The following is a 23,397-nucleotide window of genomic DNA, read 5'->3' as shown; positions in this document are numbered from 1 at the left end:
AGATCAAATCTTTATCACGGCTTCCACAAGGACCTACATCATCTGCTCCCCACAGCTCCCCGGCCTGCCCTTCTTTTTCCCCTTCATTCTCACTGGCCTCCTGGCTGTTGCCTGGTGATACTGGGCAGGGTTCTGCTGCAAGGTCTTGCCATGCTTCAGTCTGTCCCTTTGAGCACAATGCCTTCCCCAGTCATTCTATAACTTTCTTCAGTTCACTCCGGTCTGGCCAGGCTGCATGTCCTCAGAAAGGTCCTCTACCCTTTCAACAAATAGCAGTGTTCATCATTTGCCATCCTCTCACCCTACTTGTCTTCATACTACCTGCTTTTATGTTTTATATCACCTACTAATACAGTGTTGTATAAATGAAAAATACAATAATTAATAAACAATAACGAGAATAAACTGTTTTGTGTGCTCACAACTGTAAACCTACTTGCCCCATCCCGTACTTGCCCCCACTGTCAGGGACTTCGCTGGTCTTTTTTATTATTCTGCCTTCAACACCTACAACAGGGCCTGACACATGACAGAAACTCAAATAGCTGTTGACTGAATAAATGAATAAAACGTGGAAACGCTTACCTTTAAGCTGTGGAATGATTTTCAAGGCCAGCAAGCTACACAGTCTACTCTTTGGTTTGCTGCCTCATCACCTTAATTGTTTCCGAACCCTCACAATAATAGTTCCTCACTTGACTGCTCCCACATTGATCACATCTCCTTTTTGACCTTAGTCTGATCACACACTTCATATAGCGAACCTGCTACCTTGCCCCCATCAGAAAATTCATCATGCAGAGTGTTTCATGCCCATCAGAGAGCTCCTGGTTTGCTTTCACAATAGCAGCTCCTGTTCTCACCATCAGCTTCGCCTGACCCTGGAGACCCTTTCCTTCCACAGGGGCCCATGGTTGAGGGAGGATATGGGGGAAACGGGTGTGGGACAGATCTGCTTCCCAAACATCATGTGAATAGGCTCTTTTCCCAAGGCCTGTCTATATCATGGTCGCTTCAGGACTCTAAGATGTAAAGAGCACCTGTCTTCCTTGTCCCCAGTGGGACTAACAGTAGGGAAGATGGTAAGCAGATGGTGTCCATCTTCCACAGTTCCTTCTCTGCACGTTTCCTCCTTTTGGCACTCTGTCCCACTTCAAGGCTCCTTCAGAGACTTAACCATTAGCCTACTGACGGCCATCTTGGTCCTGTAGTCCCTGATTTGCCAGTGCCCAATCCCCAGTCTTACTTCATTAGTGCTGTTGCTAAAGTCCTGAAGAAGGTAGGCTGACCATGCTCAATTACTACTCCTCACCCATCATTTTTTGTTTAGTTTTTTGGTTTGGCCATCATCTTAGCAAAAAGACTAACTTATTTTCTATGGGACATATGACTTATCTTAGGTACATTCCTAGGGCAAAGCTCATGCAGACTCATGTAATACAGATATTCACAATCCTTTGATGTAAGAAAATGGACATGAGCCCCAACCCCAACATATAGCCTTGACATACCTGGTGTAGTTGAATATTTATTTGATTTTTAAAGTTAGAATTAAGGAGCTATTTAGTTGATTGTTTATAGTTGATAGTTATCAAAAATTTATAAAAAAAGGGATGACAAGATTCTTTAACTCTTTAACTTTAACCCTTCAGTATAGAGCCGACAATGTATAGTAGCTTACACTTACAGAGTAGTACTGGTTCATATTTCTAGAGACTGAGGAAAAGTGACACAGAAGTAGAATAAACCATATGAAAACTTACTTTTCAGAATAAAAATGCATTAGAATCTAAATTTTAGATTCTTAAAGGAGGCTACAATAACGCTATAGTTTATACTGAGAATAGTCACTTGTTCACAAAATAATGAAACTTTATTATGCTTTGATTTTCTTTAACATTTGGTCAGTAAGTAGTAAGTCATGTGGTTTATGTAACAAATATTTATTTTCCTATCCTGAACATTTTAGTATAATGCATTATAAAATCCAGTTCTAAACTTAAGAGAAATATTTATTACTGTATAAGACAAATAATTAAATTAAGATGAAAGATCTTTTTTGAAAAAGAATCTTTGATTTTTAACTCAGAAATGACCAGATAAATCAAATAAATAACTGATTTCACTTTGATAAGGCCACAGACAAGATGCTTTATAGTACATCTTTTTAGCTTTTAAGTATATTAAACCTCTTGCCTTCTACGAGGGACGAATTCTTAAAATCCAGAGAGCGAGTTAATCGATCATTTCACTTACTTGTTCTCGTCCTGATTTATGTGATGTCATGTGACGTTCCAGCTGGGTTCTGTATGCAAAGGTATAACTGCACAGGGAGCAACTAAAGTTATCTTCATTTTTTTCATGGCGGTATTTAATGTGTTCTTTCAGAGAGGTAAAGCGTTTATAGCCTCTATCACAATACGGGCAGGTGAGTAACTGGGAAAATGCATCTGGTGTTCCTGTAAAAGAAAGACCACATAATTTTGAATTTAAAAAATTTAAAAAAAGGTAAATTATATAATTGTCTAATCACTATGCTGTATACTTGAAACTCATAAAATAATATTAAATGTCAACTGTAATAGACTAGTAAAATTTAAAAAATTCAAAAATATTACCAAAGCTACTTTTGAGTCCTTCCATATGCTATGTGACAGGTATTATGCTGCCTAGTTATTTATATACAATATTTGATACATTGTATTATATCAAAACAATACAATGATACTCGTCTATACATTATAAAAATAAAAATGTGAGGCTCAGAAAGATTAAATAACTTAAAAGTCACATAGCCAGTAAATGATGAAGTCAGGATTCAAATGTGTGCTGTCTGACTTTAAGATCTCATATATTTTTCACTAACCCCAATTCTTTTTTTCTTTTATATGGTCAATTAGACAAAGAAAACAAAAATAAAATTAGAATGTAGATTATATTGGTAAATGTATACATATTAACGGACTTGTATACCACAATAAACTCTTTCTGCAGGCAACAATGTCATCATGATTTATTTAGTGTTCATTCTTTCAAATTTGAAGATGACATTAGTTACTGTCATCTCAGAGTAAGTAGTACATACATAGTTGGACTATCTTTCTAAGACTTGTCCCAGGTAGGTGGCCACATGACCAAGTTCAGACCAAAAGAAGGCACATTATTGGGGGGAGTGGCACAGAAATGGGAGCCAGATTCAAACTTGGACATACAGACCATTCATGCATCATTATTCTTGTTCTTTTTTCTACTGAAACACACTGACATATTTTCTGTATTTTTATATGGAAGAATATAGGATAGCTTTCAGAAGATGAAGGCATTCTGAATAAATTGGGGTTCACTGAATGAACTGTATGTGATTTTGGAATCATGTAGCCTTACAATCCTAAAATGTAATAATAGTACTCTGTCAATTAATATTATTTAACTAGGGGTAGTTTTTCATATTTGATTTATTTTTTCAAAGAAATAAATTCCTAAGTGAATCTATTGTAAATGTAATCTCTACTTTCATTTTTGAAGAAGTAATTTTTATAGAAAAACAGACTATCAAGAAAAATTTCATAACAACCTCCAATGCTCCATAAACTTATATTACTTTTACTGAAATTCAAGTTTACCACATTTCCCCATGTATAAGACACACCTTAATTTTGGGGCGTGAAATTTGGGGAAAAAATATATTACATAAAGTTATTGAACTCAAGTTTTATTCATCATAAAATTCATACAACTCCTCATCATTGTCAAAACTCCCACCCATTAGCTTGTCTTTATCTGTGTCTGATGACGAATCACTGTCTTCAACAATGAGCACAAAAGCAAGCTCAAAAAAGCAGGAAATGCAAGTAAAAAAAACTTACAACCACTATATAAAACTCACCCAGTTTTTAGACTACAAATTTTTTGAAAGAGTGTGAGGCTTATACATGGGAAATGTGGTATATAAATTTCATGTCTTGCTCAAGGACCAGCCTGCAAATAATGGACTGAGCAACTAACTCTATATAGCTAGGTAAATATGCTAAAATATGTATCAAAATATGAATGTGAATATTTTATTCAAATACTAAAAATCAAACAACCAAAACTCCTGAAGATTAGGATGGCATCTTTTGTTAACAAGGCACCCAGAACTAGAGAGTTTTCTATAGGTGATGACTCTAACATGACTCACTTCTTTGGAGACTAGATTTGCTGCATGAGGAAATTTTTTTGGAAATCATGTTTTGTCTAGTATCAATTTCCTGTTTGTACAGGCAGGTGGGAAGTCAACATTTGACACACTCTCCTTGCCAGACTGCCTTTTTCATCCTATTAGTTTAGCTGCTTACAATGGCAAAAGTCAGAGTTCACCAGTGCAGGTGTTCACTATTGGCCCCACAATCACAATATGATTTCCTTCACTCAGCCTGCTTGTACCCTACAGTGTTATAGAGCTGTCTGCTCTCTTTATTTGCTATTTTAATTTTTGTCTTCAGAATTAATGCCTCCAATTAATAAATAAAATATTAATAATTTTGTAAAAATGACAGTTGCTTATATTTCAACAGCAAGTTATTTTCATAAATCAGTATCTATTGAATTGTCTCAGACACAAGATCTGAATTTATTCTTTTAGGTCACTAGCATAAAACAATGAAAAGTAAGTCTGAATCTCTGACATTATAAACAAGTTATAGAATGCAGTTTTAAAAATTTAAGTGAACCTTTCTGTTTCCATTTTTAAAAAAGACTGATTTTTGTCTGACCTGTGGTGGCGCAGTAGATAAAGCATCGACCTGGAATGCTGAGGTCGCTGGTTTGAAACCCCCGGCTTGCCCGGTCAAGGCACATATGAGAGTTGATGCTTCCTGCCTCTCCCCGCCCTCCCTTTCTCTCTTTCCTTTCTCTAAACTCAATAAATAAAATCTTAAAAGTATATAGTTCTTCTAAAAATTACTTTTTAGCAGTAAAGGCTTTTCATGTAAGGAAAAATATTTCTTAGAATTCCTTTAACAAACTTAAGGCACAATTCAATATAGCCAAAAATACAACCTATCTGATCACTTTTTAAATTTCTTATAATTTATATATCTGAGTCCATTAATATGTTTATTTAAAACCTTAAAAAATGTTTTGTATCCTCCTCTTTCTTTGATAGGTAGCATATAACACTTCAAATTGAGAGCATTACTTGATGTAAAACTTTTGAAAAATCTTGATCTGTTCCCCACTAATCTAGAATCTGTGCTAATTCAACCTACTGGAGTAAAGTTGGCTGGTTCAAATTTAGGAAGTGCAGGGAGGGCACATTTAATCTCCTAAAGCTTAAAAAATTTAGGAGTTTCTAAAGATAACAGCTTTTTTACATTTAAACAGATGTTACTGGTGTGACGGAATATCTACTGTGAAATACTTTATTAGCAGTATACAAATTATATTATATACCTGAACATAAGGAATACCTGAATCAAATACATATTCTATAATTTAAACATTTTACAAGATCAGAATGGTGAGGGCCCCAAGTTTTGGGGATTTTACTATGTTGATTTATAACAATGAACTTGACAAAGATTAATCTTATTTGACCTAGGCAATGGAATATTTCTTTAGTTTTCATTGTTTCCTTTCACTGAAGTCTTCTGAAAACATTTTTGTTACATAAAAATTTTACATATATACATATTGTGTTTAAAATTTTCTATTTCTACTTCATATTTATTTTAACCATTTGCTTCTACAGGTCAAATACTAATACATGTTCTTTAATAAAAAACAACAACAACCAAGAAATGAAAGTAGAAACAGTAGAGCATTATAGGATTATAGTGCCAATAACTACTGCCTCTCCAAATATGCAGCAAGGTCATCAGAACACTAATCAGTAAGCTGAAATGCAGTGTCCTTAGGGGCACTAATCTACAGTGTCCATAAATGTGACCTTTTGGTACACTGGAAGAAACAGTTTTGGAGTACCCTACTTCTACCTTCCTCTGTCACTGATTTAGTTACAGAAAATCTATTTATTCTGGCATGAAATTTCTGTTTCTTCTCTTTTTCATAGCTGATGCCTGATTTAAGGAAGATACAACTGGCTCTTTTCAATGGGATCTATTTTGTTTTCTCTACCATTTTTCTCAATTCCTTTCAAAATTTAAGTTTATTGATATAATACCATTAACATCAGCACCAAAATGTTGAAATATTTAGGTATAAATCTAACAAAACATGTATGAGGTTTATATGAGGAAAACTAAAAAACTGATGAACAAAATCAAAGAACTAAATAAATGGAGAGATATTCCATCTTCATGGATAAGGAGACTCATATTGTCAATATGTGAGTTCTTCCTAACTTGATCTACAGACTCAGTGCAATCCCAATAAATATCTTAGAGAGTTGTTTTATGGCTATTTACAAAGATTCTGAAGTTTATATGGTGAGTCAAAAGACCCAGAATAGCAATCACAATATTGAAGAAGAACAAAGCCAGAGGACTGACACTATCCAACTTACTATAAAGTTATAGTAATCAAGACAGTGTGGTCTAGACAAAGGGACCAGTGAAACAGAACAGAGAGCCCAGAACTAGATCCCTGTAAATACTGTCAACTTATCTTTGATAAAGGGGCAAAGGCAATACAATATAGCAAAAAACAGTCTTCTCAACACTGGTAATAGAAATGAACATCCTCATGTAGAGATGTTCTCTCTGAACATATGTACCCTAATTTATCAATGTCACCCCATTAAAATTAATTAAAAAAGGAGCTATCAAGCCATGAAAAGACATGGAAGAACCTTAAATGCAGATTTCTAAGTGAAAAAAGTCAACCTGAAAAGGCTATATACTGTATGACTCTGGAAAGAACAAGGCTAAGGAGACTTAAATATCTGTGGTTGCCTTGGGGAGGGGCGAGGAGAGAAGATGAATGAACAGAGCACAAAGGACTTTTAGGGTCAGTAAAACCACTCTGTGTCATATGGTAATAATAGATACACATCCTTATATATTTGTCCAAACCCATGGAATATACAACACGAAGAGTGAACCCTAAGGTAAACTATAAACTTTGAATGTGTCAATATAGGTTTATCCTTGGTTAAAAAAAGAAAAGAAAGTACTATTCTGGTTATAGTACTATTCTGGTTATATTGATCATGGGAAAGGCCTAGACATGTGTGTGTGTGGGGGTGGGGGGTGTTAAGGGGTATATGGGACATCTCTGTACCTCTGTCTCAATTTTGTTATAAACATACAACTACTCAATTATTCTAAAAAATGTCTGAAAAAAAGTTGATTATTTGAATATTAAGCTAAATATATCCATTAAACTGGGATCCTGGAAAAATCAGCCTAGTCTTAGGATCTTAAAACTTGAAGTAATCTTAAACATCCCAAGTAACTTCCTACTCTTTGGTACAGATCTTGCATAAAATTTCTGAGAAGATTATCTGCCAGCTATTTTCATCTGTTTCTGGTATATAGAAGGGCAGAGAAGTAGCCTATTTCTTTTTAGGAGATTACAAACACTTTATAATTGCATTTTGTTACACTATATACAGCGGCTGTTCATATCAGAGTGGACTAAATCAGATAGAGAAAAACCATTTATCTGCAAATTCGTATGTTTTGAGCCGGACAACCATGTTTTGCTTGCTAGAAGAACAGTGGGAAAAAATCAGTTCATTGTAGCTTCCATATCTACTTGCTGCCATATGTGTTAGTCAATGAAAATCAATGTCTACACACTGTTTTAAGCATTTCACATGCAGTGGCAGGCATTACCACTATATACATTAGATGCCACTAATAGAAACTATACTGTTATCACAGACAGTGTTCCTTCCATTAATTAAAGAGATTAGTCTTTACAGCCACCTGCAGTTAATTTTGGTTTTCAAAAATGATCTGTGTAGCAGGATAGTAGGTTCCCACAGCAGAGGAATGGGAATATCCAGTAAAGGTGAGAAACAAAACACCGTGCCGCTCCACTCACCATTCTCATCATGGCCGCTGGCTTCTGGTGTGCCCTGCCTCTGGTCCTCTTCAGGTGCCTCAGGGTAAATGACAGCGGTGTCTTGTTGCTGCAGGAACTCTTCCACATCAGGGTCATGGTTTTGTTCATTTTCTGCATCCGAGTCGCATTCATCATCTTTTACTAAAAGGAATGTATACTTTATTAATAGCAACTTCACCAGTTTTTCTAAATGAGAAGCTGTCTATCCTGAGAGATTAGATTGTTCTTAAATCTGTAGGAAATATTTGCTGAATATCAAAAACAAAATTCACTTAACCTGTTAGAATCGATTAAGAAATGATTCTAAATGATTTAAAAAATAAATTTAAAGTGTCATAAAAGTGTTAAAATTTCACAATATTCCTTTTACGCTTCATAGCTTTACTTGTGCTCCATTTTAACAGACAAGACACAGAGAAGGCTCACGCAGGGGGTAGCAGTCCTAAACTTCTCAATGCTAAAGCAAGAAAAAAAAAGACAAAACCTTAGTCTCAAAACTTGGTGTTTCCAACGAAAGAGAAGGAACAAACAAGACACAAAACTAACAGAAAGCAATACATAAAATGGCAATAGGGAACTCACAAGTGTCAATAATTACACTAAATGTAAACAGAATAAACTCACCAATAAAAAGGCACAGAGTAGCAGAATGGATTAAAAAAGAAAATCCAACTGTATGCTGCCTACAGGAAACTCATCTAAGCAACAAGGATAAAAACAAATTCAAAGTGAAAGGCTGAAAACAATACTCCAAGCAAATAACATCCAAAAAAAAGAAGGCGTAGCAATACTCATATCTGATAATGCTGACTACAAGACAGAAAAAGTATTCAGAGACAAAAATGGCCATTTCATAATGGCTAAGGGTACACTGAATCAAGACATAACAATTCTTAATATATATGCACCAAACCAAGGAGCACCAAAATATATAAGACAGCTACTTATTGACCTTAAAACAAAAACTGACAAAAATACAATCATACTTGGAGACCTCAATACACCGCTGATGGCTCTAGATCGGTCATCCAAACAGAGAATCAACAAAGATATAGTGGCCTTAAACAAAACACTAGAGCACCTAGATATGATAGACATCTACAGGACATTTCATCCCAAAGTGACTGAGTATACATTTTTCTCCAGTGTACATGGATCATTCTCAAGAATTGACCATATGTTGGGCCACAAAAACATCAGCAAATTCAGAAAAATCGAAGTTGTACCAAGCATATTTTCTGATCATAAAGCCTTGAAATTAGAATTCAACTGCAAAAAAGAGGAAAAAAATCCCACAAAAATGTGGAAACTAAACAACATACTTTTAAAAAATGAATGGGTCAAAGAAGAAATAAGTGCAGCGATCAAAAGATATATACAGACAAATGAAAATGACAATACGACATATCAGAATCTATGGGATGCAGCAAAAGCAGTGATAAGAGGGAAGTTCATATCACTTCAGGCCTATATGAACAAACAAGAGAGAGCCCAAGTGAACCACTTAACTTCACACCTTAAGGAACTAGAAAAAGAAGAACAAAGAAAACCCAAAACCAGCCGAAGAAAGGAGATAATAAAAATCAGAGCAGAAATAAATGAAATAGAGAACAGAAAAACTATAAAAAAAATTAATAGAACAAGGAGCTGGTTCTTTGAAAAGATCAACAAAATTGACAAACCCTTGGCAAGACTTACCAAGGAAAATAGAGAAAGAACTCATATAAACAAAATCCAAAACAAAAGAGGAGAAATCACCACGGACACCATAGATATACAAAGAATTATTGTAGAATACTATGAAAAACTTTATGCCACTAAATTCAACAACCTAGAAGAAATAGATAAATTCCTAGAACAATACAACCTTCCTAGACTGAGTCAAGAAGTAGAAAGCCTAAACAGACCTATTAGTAGAGAAAAAATAGAAAAAACCATTAAAAATCTCCCCCAAAATAAAAGTCCAGGCCCTGACAACTATATCAGCAAATTTTATCAAACATTCAAAGAAGATTTGGTTCCTATTCTACTGAAAGTCTTCCAAAAAATTGAAGAAGAAGCAATACTTCCAAACACATTTTATGAGGCCAACATAACCCTCATACCAAAACCAGGCAAGGATGGCACAAAAAAAGAAAACTACAGACCAATATCTCTAATGAATACAGATGCTAAAATACTAAACAAAATACTAGCAAATCAAATACAACAACATATTAAAAAAAATAATACATCATGATCAAGTGGGATTCATCCCAGAATCTCAAGGATGGTTCAACATACGTAAAACGGTTAATGTAATACACCATATCAACAAAACAAAGAACTAAAACCACATGATCTTATCAACAGATGCAGAAAAGGCTTTCGATAAAATACAACACAATTTTATGTTTAAGACTCTCAACAAAATGGGTATAGAAGGAAAATATCTCAACATGATAAAGGCCATATATGATAAACCATCAGCTAACATCATATTAAATGGCACTAAACTGAAGGCTTTCCCCCTTAAATCAGGAACAAGACAGGGTTGTCCACTCTCTCCACTCTTATTTAATGTGGTACTAGAGGTTCTAGCCAGAGCAATCAGACAAGACAAAGAAATAAAAGGCATCCATATAGGAAAAGAAAAAATAAAGGTATCACTTTTTGCAGATGATATGATCCTATACATCGAAAACCCCAAAGAATCCACAAAAAGACTACTAGAAACAATAAGCCAATACAGTAAGGTCGCAGGATACAAAATTAACATACAGAAGTCAATAGCCTTTCTATATGCCAACAATGAAACAATTGAGAACAAACTCAAAAGAATAATCCCCTTCACGATTGCAACAAAAAAAATAAAATACTTAGGAATAAACATAACAAAGAATGTAAACAACTTATATAATGAAAACTATAAACCATTGTTAAGGGAAATCAAAAAAGATATAATGAGATGGAAGAATATAATTTGTTCTTGGTTAGGAAGAATAAATATAATCAAGATGGCCATATTACCCAAAGCAATATACAAATTTAATGCAATTCCCATCAAAATTCCAATGACATTTTTTAAAGAAATAGAGCAAAAATACATCAGATTTATATGGAACTATAAAAAACCCCGAATAGCCAAAGCAATCCTAAAGAAAAAGAATGAAGCTGGGGAAATTACAGTACCTGACCTCAAACTATATTATAGGGCCACGACAATCAAAACAGCATGGTATTGGCAGAAAAATAGACACTCAGACCAATGGAACAGAATAGAAAGTCCAGAAATAAAACCTCATATATATAGTCAAATAATTTTTGATAAAGGGGCCAACAACACACAATGGAGAAAAGAAAGCTTCTTCAATAAATGGTGCTAGGAAAACTGAAAAGCCACATGCAAAAGAATGAAACTGGACTACAGTTTGTCCCCCTGTACTAAAATTAACTCAAAATGGATCAAAGATCTAAACATAAGACCTGAAACAATTAAGTACATAGAAGAAGACATAGGTACTCAACTCATGGACCTGGGTTTTAAAGAGCATTTTATGAATTTGACTCCAAAGGCAAGAGAAGTGAAGGCAAAAATTAATGAATGGGACTACATCAGACTAAGAAGTTTTTGCTCAGCAAGAGAAACTGATAACAAAATAAACAGAAAGCCAACTAAATGGGAAATGATATTTTCAAACAACAGCTCAGATAAGGGCCTAATATCCAAAATATACAAAGAACTCATAAAACTCAACAACAAACAAACAAACAATCCAATAAAAAAATGGGAAGAGGACATGAACAGACACTTCTCCCAGGAAGAAATACAAATGGCCAACAGATATATGAAAAGATACTCATCTTCTTTAGCTATTAGAGAAATGCAAATCAAAACTGCAATGAGATACCACCTCACACCTGTTAGATTAGCTTTTATTAACAAGACAGGTAATAGCAAATGTTGGAGAGGCTGTGGAGAAAAAGGAACCCTCATACACTGTTGATGGGAACGTAAAGTAGTACAACCATTATGGGAGAAAGTATGGTGGTTCCTCAAAAAACTGAAAACCGAACTACCTTATGACCCAGCAATCCCTCTACTGGGTATATACCCCCAAAACTCAGAAACATTGATACGTAAAGACACATGCAGCCCCATGTTCATTGCAGCATTGTTCACAGTGGCCAGGACATGGAAACAACCAAAAAGCCCATCAATAGATGACTGGATAAAGAAGATGTGGCACATATACACTATGGAATACTACTCAGCCATAAGAAATGATGACATCGGATCATTTACAGCAAAATGGTGGGATCTTGATAACATGATACAAAGTGAAATAAGTAAATCAGAAAAAACCAGGAACTGCATTATTCCATACGTAGGTGGGACATAAAAGTGAAACTAAGAGACATTGATAAGAGTGTGGTGGTTACAGGGGGGGGGAGGGGGGAAAGGGACAGGAAAAGGGGGAGGGGGAGGGGCAGAAAGAAAACTAGATAGAAGGTGACAGAGGACAATCTGACTTTGGGTGATGGGTATACAACATAATTGAACGACAAGATAATCTGGACTTGTTATCTTTGAATATATGTATCCTGATTTATTGATGTCACCCCATTAAAAAAATAAAATTAAAAAAAAAACTTGGCAACCTACTGTATCGTATACTTAAGAGTTGTAACTTGAATCTGAATCATTCTCAATATAAACCACTGTGAAGTATAGTTATTTTCTTAGAAAATAGCTTAAATAGTTATCTCCTTTTGCTCTTCTTTTGCCTCAACAGACCTTTAACTGTGGCATTGAGGCAGAGGCACTTTTTTTCCTGAATTAGAAAGGTTTAAGGGATAACAGCTTACCTTCACTTTGAGAAGACGGCCCGAGTGCTGCTGAGGTTCTAAGCAGCACTACGCCTCAGCCCTCCTCCATTCCACACTGGCAGGGGGTCTGTCTACTTGGCTAGGGGAGCTCTCCTGGGTTAGGATGGTTCCCAAATGTCTCCTGGCTGCTTCTTTATGCACTTCTAACTGCACTTCCGTTCCCAGCAGAGAATAATTGGGCCAAATTAAAATGATGATGTATAGGCATCTTTTTTGTTCAGCAGCCATTAAAACAATCTTGCTAAATTTCTTCCTGCACAGTATTAGTAGCTAACCTCCTTAGGGGGCACTGCTGTTTAAAACCATAGAGTCAACAACATGGTAATAATGGCGACCCACCATTTTTTCCCCTTCTTTTCATACAGCCAATGACTACTGAATATTTAGCATCTGCTATACACCGCCAGTAGTTACCAAGCTGGGGTTACTGGTCAGAGAAAACTCTTTAAAAGTTGCTGGTTCTGTTGGTTCTAAGGGGATCTGCTCTCAGAACCTCAACTTCCACGTATGATCTTTCTTAGTCTTAGAGGTTCATTTTTCTCTCTAGCCTCCCCTTTTCACAGAAAAGAAACATCCCTCCACTGACGAGTACATAACACAACACGTTGCCTCAGAACACAAAAACCTTCAGGTTGCCAAAAGAAAAAAATTCAAAACACTGATTGGGAAAACTTCTTAATTTTATTTATTTATTTATTCATTTTATAGAGGAGAGGGGGAAACAGAGAGAGAGAGAGAGAGAGAGAGAGAGAGAACGAGAGAGAGAGGAGAGACAGAGAGAGAGAAGTGGGGGAGGAGCTGGAAGCATCAACTCCCATATGTGCCTTGACCAGGCAAGCCCAGGGTTTCAAACCAGCGACCTCAGCATTTCCAGGTCAACGCTTTATCCACTGCGCCACCACAGATCAGGCGGGAAAACTTCTTTATTGCTTAATCAAGGCAACATAAATCCATGACAAGCATAGCTGTGTTTGTGGTTTACATGGGTGTCTATTAGGGTGAAGAATAGCAACTGAAATGAGAATACTGAGTCCTAGTTAGGAAGCTCTGCAATCAGTCATATAATAATATGGCAGAGGGAAGTGACAGTGATTATCCTCTAACGACCTCACCTCTTCCATTCCCTACTATTAAAACATTCATTGCTTTTCAAGAGCCTGGTGTGAGAAAGCCAAAGAGAAGTCTCAAAAAATCATTCTCAGTCTCCATCATTAGTGGAAAGCAATAAGCATTCTTGAAAAGCTAAAGCATAAAGTCAGCGTCACTGAATCTTCAACATAACTTTAAATTATCAAGTTAATTTAGATAAGTCATAGTAAAATTAGTATTTTATGACTTCTTATAGATTCATGTAGAGTTAACAAGAAACAAACTATTTTATCAAATTATGTTATAAAATGTTTCTTTCAATTAAACAGTCTCCACTTATAAAATGTTTATACTTTTTATATCTTGATAACTATATATACATACACACGTATAAACAAACAACTCATACATATGTTGTTATCATGGGTTTTTAAAATAATATACACTTTTCAGAATTACATAGTCTGCACTTTAAATATGAACCTTGAATCTTTAATAAGTTTTAATACTCTTCTATGTACAGACTGGTTTAAATGTACTCATTTAGAGACAAATATAGATAAGGTCTAAAATCGATTTCCCAATTTTAATGATCTTTAGTTAAAAGATACATTTATTATATGTAATATAGTCCTGATTATTAATAACTTCTATATTTTTGAGAAAATTTATATTTTTATTTTTATCTTTTTATTGATTTTAGTTTATTGTGTTTACATAGGATCTAGTGTCACCCTGAATGCATCCCCACTTCTCTGTATTCCTCTCAACATCTCCCTTGTCTCCCTCCCTATAGCACCCTCCCCCCTTCCCTTCAGGTTTATCCCATCCTCTCATCCCCTTCCCTCTATCCTCTTTTCCTCTGGTCCCTTTGATCCATCCTCTATCTCAATTCTGTTCCTCAGTTCACACTGTTCATTGGATTCCTCAAATGAGTGAGGTCATATGATATTTTTCTTTTTCTGCTTGGCTTATTTCACTTAACATAATAGTTTCCAAGTCCATCCATGTTGTCGAAAAGGTAAGATTTCCTTCTTGTTCATGGTCTCATAGTATTCCATTGTATATATGTACCAAAGCTTTTTAATCTACTCATCCACTGACGGACACTTGGGCTGTTTCCAGATCTTCACTATTGTGAACAATGCTGCCATAAACACGGGGGTGCATTTCTCCTTTTGAATCAGTGATATGGTGGTCTTGGAATATATTCTTAAAAGTGGGGTGGCTGGGTCAAAAGGCAGTTTGATTTTTAATTTTTTGAGGAATCTTCATACTTTTTTTTTCATACTGTTTTTAATAGTGGCTGCACCAGTCCTTATTCCCACCAGCAGTGCAGAAGGGTTCCCTTTTCTCCACATCCTCGCCAGCACTTATTCTGTGTTGTTTCGTTGATGAGTGCCATTCTGACTAGTATGAGGTGATATCTCATTGTGGTTTTAATTTGCATTTCTGTAATGATTAGTGATGTTGAGCATTTTTTCATATGCCCATTGACCATCTGAATGTCCTCTTTGGAGAAGTGTCTATTCATTTCTTTCGCCCATTTTTATTGGATTGTTTAACTTCCTGGTATTGAGTTTTACAAGTTCTCTATAAATTTTGGTTATTAACCCCTTATCAGACATATTGTCGAATATGTTCTCCCATTGTATGGGTTGTCTTTTTATTCTGTTCACATTGTCTTTAGCTGTGCAAAAGCTTTTAGTTTGATATAGTCACATTTGTTTATCCTGTTTTTATTTCACTTGCCCGTGGAGATAAATTAGCAAATATATTGCTGTGAGAGATGTCAGAGAGCTTACTGTCTATGTTTTCTTCTAAAATGCTTATGGTTTCACAGCTTACATTTAAGTCTTTTATCCATTTTGAGTTTATTTTTGTGCATGGTGTAAGTTAGTGGTCTAGTTTCATTTTTTTTGCAGGTAGCTGTCCAATTTTTCCAACACCATTTGTTGAAGAGGCTGTCTTTACTCTATTATATGCTCTTACCACCTTTGTCAAATATCAGTTGTCGATAAAGGTGTGGATTTATTTCTGGGTTGTCTGTTCTGTTCTATTAATCTATATACCTGTTCTTATGCCAGTAACAAGTTGTTTTCAGTACAATGGCCTTGTAGTATAACTTGATATCAGGAAGTGTGATACCTTCCACCCTATTCTTTTTTTTCCAGATTGCTGAGGCTATTCATGTTCTTTTTGTATTCCATATAAATTTTTGGAATATGTGTTCCATATCTTTGAAGTACATCATTGGTATTTTAATAGGTATTGCATTGAATTTATAAATTGCTTTGGGTAATATACACATTTTAATGATGTTTATTCTTCCTATCCATGAACATGGTATATGCTTCCACTTGTTTGTATCTTCCTTGATTTCTTTTATCAATGTTTTATAATTTTCCGAGTACAAGTCTTTAATTTCTTTAATTAAATTTACTCCTAGAACTTTACTTTTTTGGTTGCAATAGTGAAGGGAATTGTTACCTTAATTTCTCATTCTAACAGTTCATTGTTGGTGTATAACAGTGCCTCTGATTTCTGAGTATTAAATTTATATCCTGCCACCTTGCTGAATTCATTTATCAAGCACAGTAGTTTTTTGACTGAGACTTTAGGGTTTTCTATATACAATATCATATCATCTGCAAATAATGATAGTTTTACTTCTTCTATACCAACTTAGATGCATTTTATTTCTTCTTCTTGTCTGATTGCTGTAGCTAGGACTTCCAGAACTATGTTGAATAAGAGTGGTGAAAGGGGGCACCCCTGCCTTGTTTCTGATCTTAAGGGGATTGCTTTTAATTTTTGCCCATTGAGTATGATGTTGGCTGTAGGTTTGTCATAGATGGCTTTTATCATGTTGAAGTATGTTCCCTGTATTCCCACTTTGCTGAGAGTTTTGATCATGAATGGGTGCTGGATTTTATCAAATGCTTTTTCTGCATCTCTTGAAATTATCATGTAGTTTTTCTCCTTCCTTTTGTTTATGTGATGAATCACATTGATTGATTTGTGAATATTGCACCAGACTTGCCTGCCCAGAATAAATCCCACTTCATCATGGTATATGATTTTTTTCATATATTGCTGAATCTGCTTTGGTAATATTTTGTTGAAGATTTTAGCATCTAAATTCATCAGGGATATTGACCTATAATTTTCTTTCTTTGTGTTGTCTTTGCCTGGTTTTGGAATCAGAATAATGCTTGCCTCATAAAAAAAGCTTGGAAGTCTTTTTTCCTCTTGTATTTCTTGAAATAGCTTGATAAGGATAGGAGTTAGTTCTTTGAATATTTGGTAGAATTTATTTGTGAAGCCATCTGGCCCTGGGATTTTGTTTGCTGGGAGTTTTTTGATAACTGTTTTGATCTCATTTGGTATAATCGGTCTGTTTAGGTTTTCTGATTCTTCCTGATTAATTTTTAAAGACAATATGTTTCAAGGAATTTGTCCAACATGTTGTCTAGTTTTTTGGCATATAGTTCTTCATAGTAATTTCATACAATATTTTGTATTTCTGCTGTGTCAGTTTTTATTTCTCCACTCTCATTTCTAATTTTATTTGAGTCCTCTCTCTTTTTTTCTTGGTGAGTCTGGTTAAAGGTTCATCGATCTTGTCTACCTTTTCAAAGAACCAGCTCCTGGTTTCATTGATCCTCTGTATTGTTTCTTTAGACTCTTTGTCATTTATTTCCACTATGATCTTTATTATTTTCTTACTTCTACTATCTCTGGAATTACTTGCTGTTCTTTTTCTAGTTCTTTCAGATTCAGGGTTAAGTTGTTTATTTGAGCTTTTTCTAGCTTCTTAAGGCCTGTAATACTATGAACTTCGCTCTCAGTACTGCTTTTGCTGTGTCCCATAAATTTTTTTTACATTTTTTTTATTAATTTTAATGCAGTGACATTGATAAATCAGGGTACATATGTTCAGAGAAAACATCTCCAGATTGTTTTGAAATTTGATTATGTTGCATATCCCTCACCCAAAGTCATATTGTCTTCTGTCAGTTTCTATCTGGTTTTATAGTGGCCCTCCCCTCACCCCACCACCTCTCTCTCCTTCCTCGCCCTCCCCCCCATCACATTCTTGTCCATGTCTTTGAGTCTCATTTTTATGTCCCATCTATGTATGGATTCATATAGTTCTTAGTTTTATCTGATTTACTTATTTCACTCTGTATAATGGTATCAAGGTCCATCCATGTTATTGTAAATGATCCGATGTCATTTCTTATGGCTGAGTAGTATTCCATAGTATATATGTATCAAAGCTTTTAATCCACTCGTCCACTGACAGACACTTGGGCTGTTTCAGGATCTTCGCTGTTGTGAACAATGCTGCCATAAACATGGGGGTGCATTTCTCCTTTTGGAAAAGTTCTATGGTGTACTTAGGGTATATTCCTAAAAGTGGGATAGCTGGGTCAAAAGGCAGTTTGATTTTTAATTTTTTGAGGAATCTCCATACTGTTTTCCACAGTGGCTGCACCAGTATGCATCCCAAACAGCAGTGCGGGAGGGTATCCTTTTCTCCACAGTCTTGCCAGCACTAATTCTGTGTTGTTTTGTTGATGAGTGCCATTCTGACTGGTGTGAGGTGATACTCATTGTGGTTTTAATTTGCATTTCTCTAATGATTAGTGATGTTGAGCATTTTTTCGTATGCCCATTGGCCATCTGAATGTCCTCTTTGGAGAAGTGTCTATTCATTTCTTTTGCCCATTTTTGATTGGATTGTTTATCTTCTTGGTGTTGAGATTTACAAGTTTAATAAATTTTGATTAACCCCTTATCAGATGTATTGTTAAATATGTTCTCCCATTGTATGGGTTGTCTTTTTATTCTGTTCTGAATGTCTTTAGCTGTGCAAAAGCTTTTTAGTTTGATATAGTCCCATTTGTTTATCCTGTCTTTTATTTCACTTGCCTGTGGAAATAAATCAGCAAATATATTGCTGTGAGAGATGTCGGAGAGCTTACTGCCTATGTTTTCTTCTAAGACGCTTATGGTTTCACAGCTCACATTTATGTCTTTTATCCATTTTGAGTTTATTTTTGTGAATGGTGTAAGTTGGTGTTCTAGTTTCATTTTCTTGCATGTAGCTCAATTTTCCCAACACCATTTATTAAAGAGGCTGTCTTTATTCCATTGTATGCCTCCTTTGTCAAATATCAGTTGTCCATAAAAGTGTGGGTTTATTTCTGGGTTCTCTGTTCTGTTCCATTGATCTTCATGCCTGTTCTTATGCCAGTACCAGGATGTTTTGAGTACAATGGCCATGTAGTATAACTTGATATCAGGAAGTGTGATACCTTCCACCTTATTCTTCTTTTTTAATATTTCTGAGGCTATTTGTGTTCTTTTTTGGTTTCATATAAATTTTTGGAATATGTGATCTAAATCTTAAAGTATGTAATTGGTATTTTAATAGGTATTGCATTGCATTTATAAATGGTTTTAGGTAATATAGACATTTTAATGATGTTTATTCTTCCTAACCATGAGCATGGTATATGCTTCCACTTGTTTGTATCTTCCTTGATTTCTTTTATCAATGTTTTATAATTTTCCGAGTACAAGTCTTTAGTCTCCTTGGTTAAAGTTACTCCTAGGTACTTTATCTTTTTGGTTGTAATAGTGAAGGAGATTGTTTCCTTAATTTCTCTTCTGACTGTTCATTATTGGTGTATAAAAATGCCTCTGAAATAAAAAATTTAAAAAATGCCTCCTATTTCTGAGTATTTATTTTATATTCTGCCACTTTGCTGAATTCATTTATCAGGTCCAGTAGTTTTTGACTGAGATATTAGGGTTTTCTATATACAATATCATATCATCTGCAAATAATGATAGTTTTACTTCTTCTTTACCAACTTGAATACCTTTTATTTCTTCTTCTTGTCTGATTGCTGTGGCTAGAACTTCCAAGGACTTTGTCGAATAAGAGTGGTGACAGGGGGCACACCTCCCTTGTTCCTGATCTGAAGGGGATTGCTTTTAATTTTTGCCCATTGAGGATGATGTTGGCTGTGGGTTTGACATAGATGGCTTTTATCATGTTGAGGTATGTTCCCTGTATTCCCACTTTGCTGAGAGTTTTGATCATGAATGGGTGCTGGATTTTATCAAATGCTTTTTCTGTATCTATTGAAATTATCATGTGGCTTTTCTCCTTCCTTTTGTTTATGTGATGAATCATATTGATTGATTTGCAAATATTGTACCAGTCTTGCCTCCCCAGAAGAAATCCCACTTGATCATGGTGTATGATTTTTTCCATATATTGTTGGATCAGGTTTGCTAATGTTTTCTTGAGGATTTTAGAATCTATATTCATCAAGGATATTGGCCTATAGTTTTCTTTCCTTGTGTTGTCTTTGCTTGGTTTTGGAATCAGAATTATGCTCGCCTCATAAAAGGAGTTTGGAAGTCCTCTTTCCTCTTGAATTTTTTGAAATAGCTTGATAAGGATAGGAGTTAGTTCTTTGAATATTTGGTAGAATGCACTTGTGAAGCCATCAGGCCAAGGACTTTTCTTTGATGGGAGTTTTTTGGTAACCGTTTCAATCTCATTTGGTTTAATCGGTCTGTTTAGGTTTTCTGATTTTTCCAGATTGATTTTTAAAAGAATGTATGTTTCAAGGAATTTGTCCATTTCATCTAGGTTGTCTAGTTTTTTGGCATACAGTTCTTCATAGTATTTTCTTACAATATTTTGTATTTCTGTTGTGTCAGTTGTTATTTCTCTGCTTTCATTTCTAATTTATTTGAGTCCTCTCTCTTTTTTGCTTGGTGAGTCTAGTTAAAGTTTCATCGATCTTGATTACCTTTTCAAAGATCCAGCTCCTAGTTTCATTGATTCTCTGTATTGTTACTTTAGCCTGTATGTCATTTATTTCTGCTCTGATCTTTATTATTTCCTTCCTTCTACTACATTTTGGCTTTACTTGCTGTTATTTTTCTAGCTCTTTTAGATGCAGGGTTAAGTTGTTTATTTGAGCTTTTTCTAGCTTCTTAAAGTGTGCCTGTAGTGCTATGAACTTCCCTCTTAGTACTGCGTTATCTGTATTCCATAAATTTTGAGTTGTTGTATGCTCATTATCATCCGTTTCTAGAAATTTTTTTTCTTTTAGATCTCTTCCTTAATCCATTTGTTATTAACAACTTGCTATTTAGTTTCCATGTGTTTGAGAATTTTTGAGTTTTTCTGTTGTGGTTAATTTCTAGTTTCATGTAATTGTGATCAGAGAAAGTGCTTGATATGATTTCAATATTCTTAAATTTGTTGAGACCACTTTATGTCCTAACATGTGGTCTATCCTGGAGAATGTACCATGAGCACTTGAAAAGAATGTATATTCTGCTGCTTTAGGGTGAAAGGTCCTGAAGATATCTATTAAATCAAGTTGATCTAGTCTGTCCTTTAAGTCTGCTGTTTCTTTGTTAATTTTCTTTCTTGAGGATCTATCTAGTGATGTTAGTGGGGTATTGAAATCCCCTACTATTATAGTATTGCTGTTGATCTCACCCTGTATATCCATCAAATCTGCTTCATATATTTGGTACTCTAATATTAGGTGCATAGATATTTATAATAGTTATATCTTCCTGTTGGATTGCTCCCTTTATCATTATGTAGTGGCCTTCTTTATCCCTTACTATATCCTTGTTTTAAAGTCCATTTTGTTTGATATAAGTATTGCTACCCCAGCTTCTTTTTAATTTCCATTTGCATGAAATGTTTTTTTCCATCCTTTTACCTTCAGTCTATGTGTATCTTTTGTTTTAAGGTGTGTCTCTTGTAGACAGCATATGTTCGGGTCCTGTTTTCTTATCCATGCAGCTACCCTATGTCTTTTGATTGGATCATTTAATCCATTTACATTTAAGGTTATTATTGATATGGAGTTGATTATTGCTATTTTATTCTTTAAAGCTGTATTTCTCTTTTGTTATATTCTTTTCCCACTTTTAGCTGTATACAACAGGCCCCATATCATTTCCTGCAGCTTTGCTTTGGTTGTAATAAATTCCTTGAGTTTTTTTTTGTCTGGGAAGCTTTTATTTCTCCTTCAAATTTAAATGATAGCCTTGCTGGATAAAGGAGTCTTGGTTTTAGGTTCTTGCTCTGCATTACTTTGAATATTTCTTGCCATTCCCTCTGGCCTCAAGTGCTTCAGTTGAGAAGTCGGATGTCATCCATATGGGGGCTCCTTTGTAGGTGATAGACTTTTTTTCTCTGGAAGCTTTTAATATTTTCTGTATCACTTAGCTTTGGTATTTTAATTATGATGTGTCTTGGTCTAGGTTTCTTTGGGTTTCTCTTTAATGGTGTTCTCTGTACTTCTTGATCTTGTGAGAGTTTTTCCTGCATTAATTGAGGGAAGTTTTCAGCCATGATATGATTGAAAAAAGTCTCTATTCCTTGTTCTTTCTCTTCTTTTTCAGGAACCCCTATGATGTGGATATTACTTGTCCTCATGTTGTCACAGAGCTCTCTAAGAGTTTCCTCAGACTTTTTGAATCTCTTTTCTTTTCCCTTCTCTGCTTTCATGCCTTCATTCTACTTGTCCTCCAACTTGCTGATTCAATCCTCAGCTCCATCCATCCTGTTTTTAATTCCTTCCATTCTGGTCTTCATTTCTGATATTGTATTTGTCATCTCCGACTGCTTCTCTTTTAATATTTCAATATCCTTTTTTATACTTGCTATTTCTTTATTTAGGTGTTTGTAATGACCATCCATTGTTGTTCTAAGATCCCTAAGCATCCTTACAATCATTATTTTGAACTCCGTTTCCGGAAGTTTGGTTATTTTCATATCACTCAGTTCATTTCCTGGAGGTTTCTCTTGTGCTTTCCTTTGGATTGCACTTCTCTGTCTTCTCATTATGTCTGTGTGTTTGGGTGTTTTGTTTGTAGAGCTGATTGAGTCTAGGCTTGGTGTCATCTGCCTCCAGTTTTCAATTGTGTTATTTCTAGGTCTTCTTGGGTTGGCATCAGCTATTATTTGTAATCCACTTTCGGATTTGGGATGCTTTGAAGTCTTGAATTGTTTGTTTTCTTAACAGGTGATAGTCTTGTTTACTAATCTCAGCAGGGGGCTTATTTGAAACTGTATCCAGAAATGCGGTGGGTGTAACCTGAGACTCTGAAGGCCTCCTCTGCCAGTTACTTTCTCTGGGGGCAGGGTGTTTTCTCAGCTTCAGTAGGGGGAGGTGTATCTCAGTTCTCGATGGAGACCTGAGTTACTGCCCCTCCTCCCCACTTCTTCTTTTCAGCTGTTTATTATTGGGATGATTGGAGCTGGATAGATGTCTGGAGATGGGTGACCTGGAACCACTTTAATCTTGTGTTATGTGGAAGGATCAACCGCTCCCACAGGTATGACTGCCTCAAGCACTGGATGAGTCTGCA

The 23,397-nt window shown here is 35.2% G+C and overlaps 1 protein-coding gene across 4 annotated transcripts in view; it reads right to left on the bottom strand.

The window, feature by feature from the left end:
* The window catches only part of ZEB1 (zinc finger E-box binding homeobox 1), a 216,700-nt gene that overhangs the window by 17,663 nt on the left and 175,640 nt on the right, over positions 1-23,397 (bottom strand). For all 4 annotated transcript variants that reach the window (XM_066233122.1, XM_066233125.1, XM_066233124.1 and 1 more), the window contains exons 4-5: positions 7,990-8,151; positions 2,257-2,459 (exon numbers count right to left, since the gene is read on the bottom strand). In XM_066233122.1, coding sequence (XP_066089219.1) covers positions 2,257-2,459; positions 7,990-8,151 — 365 coding nt within the window. The remainder of the gene's footprint in view (positions 1-2,256; positions 2,460-7,989; positions 8,152-23,397) is intronic.

Source organism: Saccopteryx bilineata, chromosome 5 (assembly GCF_036850765.1).
Source record: "Saccopteryx bilineata isolate mSacBil1 chromosome 5, mSacBil1_pri_phased_curated, whole genome shotgun sequence".
In the NCBI taxonomy this organism is placed as follows: Eukaryota; Metazoa; Chordata; class Mammalia; order Chiroptera; family Emballonuridae; genus Saccopteryx; species Saccopteryx bilineata.
This window is presented reverse-complemented; position numbering and strand designations above follow the sequence as displayed.